Below are 8,479 nucleotides of genomic sequence, written 5' to 3' on the forward strand. Positions count from 1 at the left end.
AACTCCACCACGGAGGTCGGTGCTCGCATGTGTGCGTGCTTAACTGAATGCGTATTTGTTTATGTGTATTTCTTGCCCACCTGAATTCAATAATTTTCTTCAAATTTAGAATACTCAATCTGAAATTTTGATAAGAGAATATTAAAAATGTAGAGACGTAAGGTGTGGGCTATGTATGGTTGAATGGAGCCAAAACGTGGAATGTCTTTACCATTGAAAATGAGAAAATAAATGGAATAAAGGTATTTTCATTTTCCTTTGGATACGAGTTACTACTATCCACAATTCAAGAAATGTACATAAATCCTTAAAAATAAGACTGAACTGAATATCAGGTATAAAATTCAATAATTTTCCAATTTACTCTGTTATGATTAAAAATATAATAATGAATGCTTTGTGTTCAATAATAAGATGGCTTTATGGAGAAGATAATGATTTTAATTGTCATTTAGGCATGATATTGTATGTTTAATTTGAATTAAGCGTTGAAATGGTTTGTATATATAATCTTTCTAAGTATCATGCAAGAATGAAATCTTATGCAGAAACGGATATTCCAAATGATGTAATCGTAGTATCATTCTACATCACCTTAGAAACGTGTGAAATATGAGTGGCATACTTTTTTATAAACAACCTGAATATCTAATTGCAAATCACAACTCTTCAAAGTGAAGGAAATGTTATTATTAAACATATTTCTAGACTACGTACAAATCGCTTCCATCCTCTCAAGGTTAATACTTTTCTACGTCCGTTGAAATTCTTATATATACTCGATTCATTATCAGGTTGTCATAATTCACTGTGTTCCAAGAACGTAGAAAAATCTCAGTATGAAGGTAAGTGTGCGGGTGTATGGTAAAACAAATTGAGAAACGGCACAAAATCTTCACCACCTAATGTGACATACACGTTGGTTGGATTGAAATACTAATCATCAAAAACTTTACACGTCTTGAACATCGTTAGTTGAACATCTTTAAAGCATGAAATAGATTTAACCTGAGTTGGTTATGTGTGTGTGCGAGCTCGGGCGTTATCATTTTAATATTAAAAAATATTTTCCATGAAATAACTTCTACATTTCAGACCTCCCTATGCATATTATATCAAACTGATTATAGCAAGAAATTCGAAATTTCATGCTGCGTTTATCAAAAATATCCTCACCACGATATAATCAGTTCATATAATATATATCAGTTTTCAAAACTTCAAATAAGGGTCTATATTCTTTCAAGTGTACACGAAAATTTCCTTGTTACAACACTGAACAAGAGCGATCCTTTAAAAATATAAAGCCTGTTATATTATATACTCAAAGTGCCTGGATCACTACACTCATCGAAAAATGCACTGCAAGCTGTCATACAACGCTGTAGCAGCATTTATACATCTGTGCTAATGATTATTTCACTGAACTGACAGAAGTGCCATTTAAGAAAGCAATTCATCTTAAATGTATACTTTTCTCGTTTCATTAGGTTATCACTTTGGAATGATGGAAATGTTATATTCCTCTTATGTCTTTTATTCCAGGTCATTGTTGCTCTCCTCGCCCTTGTGGCTGCCGCATCCGCAGGCGCCGTGTTGTCTTCTGTGCCAGCTCTTGCTTCCCTTGGCTGGACTACACCCCTCGCAGGATCCATCTCAAACACCCTCACAGGTCCCTGGGGATCTCCCCTGGTGATTCCACTCGGGTCTTCCTGGTCGTCTGCGCTCGCCGCTCCCTTGGCAAGCTCCGTCGTAGCCCCAGGAGCGGGTGCTCCGTAAGTATAAGTACACTTCGCAACATATTTGACCGCCCTGAAAAATTTCAAAGTCCGGAATTAGTAAATTTGGCAGCATAGCGCTTCAGAGCCAACTAAGGGTAGCCAACTTTGCAACATTTCATCTTCCTGAATTAAAACGCTCGTGATTTTTTTTTCATTCTTTCCACATTCCATAAAGTAAAGATACCCTAAAGCAGTAATAAAATATGTCAGTACACAAAAAATTCTTAAGTAGAAATACGAATGTTGAAAATATTTCAAGATTCTTCGTTCTGAATTTGAAAATAGGAAAATGTATGTGCATTGTGAAACACTGAACAGGTTCTCATCCACCTGGAAAGAATTGCGGTCACATTTGAATGCAAGAAGGCAAATTTATGATGATGTTATGCGAAATGTTTAGTAAAGATACCTTGCACAACACCAAACGATTCTGCAAAGTGTGTCTTTTCCTTGGTTCTTGGCGAAAAATGGTTCGAAACTCCGGCACAATGTTGCTTCAACTGAGATTAACGTGTTTTACTGAGCTTTCTGTTAGCAATCTCCTGAAGTAGTTGGTTAGATGACAGAACTTCCTTTTTTTTTCTGTTTTCGTCAAGATCGAAACATCGTAGGTTCAAATCCCACCCTTTCCTTATTATTTTTTCCTTTTTATTTACCGAGTACGAAGTGTTCTAATAACATAATATAATATTATATGATATTACTGTAAATATTTATGCGATGCATGCTCGGTGTCGGCGATTGGGTTTCAAAACTGATGGGACAAAGTGGGGGGAGGGTGGAGGGCAAGGACAGTTTCTTTTCTTTGGTAGATAATGTTTAGCATAGTGCTGGGTCATCTGCCCCTCCACACTCCATAATCATCGCCACTTTGCATGCCTCAAGTAATGCTTTTACTAATGTTTTTAATCTTTCAGTGATTGGCTGGATTTTCGGAAATACTTTTCCTTTCATTCAGCTGTTATAAATTAACACATATTAAGAACTTACATGTCAACTTTCTGCATCCGGAAATGCTGGACATAAATCGCACAAATATCAACGGAAATATCCAAGAAACGTAGGTAAGCATTCTCGTCCCAAGCCGTTTACTTCCCGAAAAAGATTTTGCAAAGAAGTTGGTTTGAACCCATGACTTTCCATTCCATAAGCAAACGATACCCCTACACCACACGGTTCACGTTATTTTATGCACTCGGTTAGGATCCCACTTTAAACTGTAGGCCCAGTCCCGATTAGCCTTACTGTGCATAAAGTTGACTTAAAACACCAAATCAACCAATTCATCTCCTTTCAGAGTGGGCCTCCTATGATACTGTAGTCGGCCAGCATCCGAAAATACAGTTCTGCTTCGCGTATATCAGAGTGTAATTGCATTTAATATTGTGACTAATTTTACTTTAAAACAACAGATTAAAGAGATAATAGTGTCCAGAAAAAGAACCTCAAAGTAGATCTCACACAAAGTATTTTAATCCATTGCCAAACATTTCAGTTAAGAATAATATTATGCTTTTCCATTGACCGTATTTTCGATTCATGGTGAATTTGCTAAAAGAACCATGTCAAGAAATCTAAATAGGCCTATGTAAGTTTTACTAGTAAATGCATTTAAAATGCACGAAACAACAGGGGAGGAGAAAAATAAACCTCAAAAATAAGTAAAAATGCAACAAAAACTGTTAAAAATACTGACAAATAAACTAAAATCCAAAAAAGGCCGAAAATGTAAAATAGAAAGTGTTTTCCGGCTCTAACTGACGGGAAACGGACATGATATCAGGTTTAGCATTGTTTTTAAGGCTCAGAAAAAAAGTTGATTTTTCATCAACTTCCGGACCCTAATTAGTAATTATGACCATTGAAAAAGTTGGAGGTAGCTTACTTAAAATTTTCTTGCTGAGGGATCGTATCGTCCCATATCTCCACTTCATAATAAAGAAAAACATCAAGTTCATATTTCGAAAATGACTTGGAGTTTTTCATAGTTTGAAGTTCGTTAGTATTATCTTTCAAGGTTTCCATTGTTTTAATTTCACACATATTTTATATTTCATACGTTCCTATCTCTTTTCATACAGTCTTTGGAAAAAAGCTGAAGTTTCTTGTCAAACGGGGTCTGGTTCAAATGACTTCTTTTCGCTCTCCTGTTCCTACTTTAAACAAACAACAAAATACTTCGTAACTAAACGATTGCTTGTTCAAAACACGGAATTTTTACACAATTTACAAAATATGACAAAACGCCAATAGACATGTTCATCATTTTTCCCTTTCAGCGTTTCTCGATTTTATCTGAATTCGTTTCCTCATGAAAATTGCCATGAGGAAATTATAGATAGCTATGACATTATGTGTGAATTGGTTTCTTCAAACTGGTAGCAAATTTTAACATGAGCCATCTGGAGAAGAGGTAGCGTGCTTGATTCTTACGAGCGAGGTCGTAGGTTCGATTCTCCACCTAGGCAGGAGTTGTTTTTTTTTCAGGAGTATATCGTTGGGTGTAAAGTTTATCCACCGTGCTAAGAAGTTAACATTGGTCTCTGTATTTCACGAGAGGAAAGGAAATAGTAAGAGAAAGTTATTTCGATGATAGGAGGAAGTCACATGCCACGTGGAATGCGTAGAATCAAGTTACATTGAGCTAAGTCTGTAATGGTGGTTTCGAATATTGCAAAGTTAGTGCGGAAAGTTTGTTATATCTGATACTCGAACTTTCTGTTCAAAGAAGACAAACATTTTAGATACAAAGCAGTGAGGAATTAACGATCATTATGAGGTTTTGAATTTTTTGTGTGTCACTCACTATATAAATACTTACTAGTAGTTTCTTATCGTATCGGCCTTCGTCGCAATTTATTTATGTTAATTAGCGATTTACTATTAGTTTTAGACGCATGGTAAGATGGTGGTGAGGGGATTGACAACAGTCATTACGAAGGAACGGACATAAAATTACCAATGTTAGGAATTTGAACTCATTAAACGCTAACCTTCGTTACAGTTCTGCACTACAACACTACTTAACATAACTGTATATCTTTTTTTAGTATATCGAAATCAAATAATCAATATTTTAGGTGTCAGTGAAGAACAAACAATACATATCTTAAATAACATTACATTTTGCATTCTGAATACATATATGTGATTTGTGAATTAATCATGATGTGTGTGTTAACACAACATATGAACAATAACTAAAAAGAAAAGTTTTAACTTTAAATTATGGAAATCTCCAACTTCTAAGGGGAAATATGCGCAGAAATGACGTCCCTCAAGTGTGCATCGGATTCATTTTTTAAAAATTCTAATATCAACGGTATCTGTTCAGCAAACAAAAAAAAAGAAAGAGGAGAGGGTGGGATTTGAACCCGCGACCTTTCACGCTGGACGAAAAATAAGGATAGCGGCACCTAACCAACTGTTCTACGATAACTTAATGACGTTATTCCCTTAAAAACATATTGACGTTTATGAAGACTCCCACCTTCCTGTGTTTCAAGCACATTTTCTCGACAAGTCGTGTAAAATATATGTTTTTTGAGAACTGTTCGATATTATGCAAGGTATTGTAAATAAAATGTTGCATATACTCCTCACAAATTTGCTTCTTACTGCACAAACTTGATGACAATTTCCTCCAGGTGGAGAAAAACTCTATTCAGTGTTTCAAACCCCTCAAATTTCAAGTCGAGCAAGCAGAATCGTAGATATCCTTCAAGGTTCTTTTTCCAATTTATTATTTCTGTTTGATTATATATTATTATATATAGTTTATAAGTTCATGGAAAGTGTTAAATTGAAAACCTATCACCGCTGCGTTTTTCGTCTAGTGGAAGGACCTACTCAAAGTTGGCTACTCTCACCTAGAGCTGAAGTGCAATGTTTACGATTTCGGCACTTAGAATTCTTTCGGGGCGGTCAAATAAGATGTTGCGAAGAGTACACGTAAATTCTCCTTAGTCTTCAGTCTTCTGAGGAAGTAATTACTCTCTAGCGCTGGGCTTCTTTCCTCGCAGGGTCAATCTTAACGCCCTCATAGGTCCTTCTCAAACCCTCCTGTCGGCTCCTATTTCGATTTCATAGTTATCTCATTCTCTAACATCCTTTGTCGTATTTGAAGTATAGAATGCTCGGTATGTACCTTCATTTTTTTAAAAAATATATCAATTGATGAAAATTCTGATTTGCAACATTTTACCTGATCTGATTAACTTTTGCCAACAATCAATGCTCGGTAATTTTTTATCATGAGTATCAACGGTTTAATTTGTCTGGGACCTGATTTTCAAATTTGATAAAATTTTAGTAAATTATTGCAGGTTTTTCACTGTATTTCGCTATATATCATTTATCTACAAATACTATAAATCGTTGCTTTGTATAGATAGTGAAATTGATAATTTGCAAATAGTGAAACTGTTTGCGTGAATAAACGGAAAAGTGAAGTAAAAAACAAAGCAGAAGATGAATTATTTGAAATGATTCCAATAACTTAAAGTTCTTGTCTCTGAAAACATTACTCTATTGTAAATTTTGGAAAAATTATCAGTACTCCAAAAAATCCAGTACATGATTATCTTTCACAAACATTGCTACGTATATATTACCATCGTCCCTATTTATTGCGTTTATAGTACAGGTTCTTGTACTATGAGAATGAAAAGTTATTTATTTTAAAATTCTCACTTTTCAAGATTATGAAAAGACTGTGATTCAAACAAAGTCATCCATATTGCAAAAAAATATTAAAAAATTGTTTTTAAGTTTATTTAAAATAGTGAATGCAATTCATTAAGAAATTAATCCAACTTTAAATTAATGTCAGTAAAGAATCAAATTTTTCATGAGAGAGAAACTTTACGAAAGTCATTAATGCAACCTGAATATTTTTACTCCATTATCAAGGGCGTTACTTACTAATTTATATATTATGTCATTTTCGACATCTCTTGAAGATATAATCATACATTTCAGTTATGTAGCTGTGACCAGAGGATCTGTCCACACTGCTCCCCTTCCTGGCCATCTCATGGGAAGTACTCAAGTCAACACTGCGCCTGCTCCAGGAACCATTTAAACACACCAGAAATTAATTCCCCGTAGACAATTTTCTTTCTGCGCCTACAATAAGATTTGTAATTCGACAACACCTTCTACCAAAATGTTACTAAAATAAACTACTTGTTTCTGCATTTTGACTTAATTTATTTATTGATGGTTAGTACTTGATTTAGTTCAGGATGCTTCGAAGTATGATTTTTGTTGAAAATTGAAGCAAATCTGTTTATATATACATATATATATATATATATATATATATATATACACACACACACACACAAGAAAAAACTTTGGAATCTCAACTATATAGTTTTCAAAATCCCTCTGTCATGGTATTTTTAAAAAAAACTATTACAATAATTAGAGAGAAATTGAATATAACTACATAACATCATGGGAATTTCTCACCGAATGTTATAAATCATAATAAATTGAATCCATTTAACCTACGCACCATAGTAATTTCCCACCAAATATTCTATTGAACTGATAAACGTAACTGACTCACCGTAGAGATTTACCACAGGCAGAAAAATGACGTTCTATAACCAAAAGTCCACATGCAGATTATTTTGAGTGAAGATAAATGCTAGTCGCAGTTAACCTGTAATCAATATATTAGGATTTGTCACACACAGTTAAAACAGCTATAGCGCAAAAACAACCGAAGCAATGGGTAACAACGTTCATTCACCTCCGTGGCAGACTGGTTAGCATACCGCACTACGAAGACAGATATTTAAGTTCTAATCCCGGTTAATACATGGATATAACGACTAAACCTCGTTTATTTGCTATGATACAAATTTTTATATGACGATTGGCAGTTTACAACGGAAGGAGTCGAGTTTTCTTATGAAGTAGAGGAGAGTTGCCGACGTTTGACCGGTTCTTAGTTTTGACCATTGGATTCTTTCTTAGCAATATTTGGACACGTAAAACATAATAGATCACTATACAACATCCAGCAGTTGATCTTGTTGGCCATCATTGTGTTCTTGTGATGTTACTTATTCACCTTGCTCTTCCATCCCATTTTATATTAAGTGGTAAAGTTGTAAAGTGTAATTGAACTAAATATATTGTTATTACTATATGATATTAATATCTAGGTCTGTTAAAGTGCTAAAGTAATATTCAAGATATGTTTATACGCATAATTACATTTGCCGACCTCCATGGTGGAATATTTAGCACAGCCAGAGGACCCGTTTTCGAATCCCGACCTGATCATAAGTGTTCTTTGTGAGTGTCCTTTCATCAATTTCATCATATCATCTTTCGTCCTGACGTAAAATAAATCAATCAATTAAGCAAGCATAATCGCAGTCGCCTTGTTTGAACAATATTGAGTTGCATTCTTAGAATTTTCTTTGTGAGCAACGATGTCTCTTTGCTTATTATAATTCGTCTTGTATTGCATGACTTGCAATTGCTAGGGCTGAGCCGATACCGATACCAGCGGTATCGGCATCGGTGAGTATCGGTTGATTTTCTTTTGCCGATACCATCCGATATCAAAGATTTTCAGTGGCTAGAAGAGCGGGCAAAGGCAACAGCTCGTCTCATCATTTGTCCTTCTTAAAAGTTCGTTCACCCTTCCTTGTGACAGATTGAGAGACCAGCACAGC

The 8,479-nt window shown here is 34.9% G+C and overlaps 1 protein-coding gene across 1 annotated transcript; it reads left to right on the top strand.

Annotated features, from left to right (window-relative positions):
• Nucleotides 1-733: 733 nt before the first annotated feature.
• On the top strand, nucleotides 734-6,880 carry LOC145987949 (uncharacterized). Its single transcript, XM_083122792.1, has 3 exons — nucleotides 734-845; nucleotides 1,546-1,775; nucleotides 6,762-6,880. The coding sequence occupies exons 1-3, from the start codon at nucleotides 840-842 to the stop codon at nucleotides 6,862-6,864; spliced, it is 339 nt and encodes a 112-aa protein (XP_082978918.1). The 5' UTR covers nucleotides 734-839; the 3' UTR covers nucleotides 6,865-6,880.
• Nucleotides 6,881-8,479: the final 1,599 nt, after the last annotated feature.

The sequence above is a fragment of the Lepisma saccharinum genome, chromosome 1 (assembly GCF_977018435.1).
Source record: "Lepisma saccharinum chromosome 1, izLepSacc3.1, whole genome shotgun sequence".
In the NCBI taxonomy this organism is placed as follows: Eukaryota; Metazoa; Arthropoda; class Insecta; order Zygentoma; family Lepismatidae; genus Lepisma; species Lepisma saccharinum.

Excerpts from the sequence above, each read along its gene's own strand:
- LOC145987949 (XM_083122792.1), top strand. Across the intron at positions 1,776-6,761 it reads GCCCCAGGAGCGGGTGCTCC|TTATGTAGCTGTGACCAGAG; the intron begins GTAAGTATAAGT and ends CATACATTTCAG.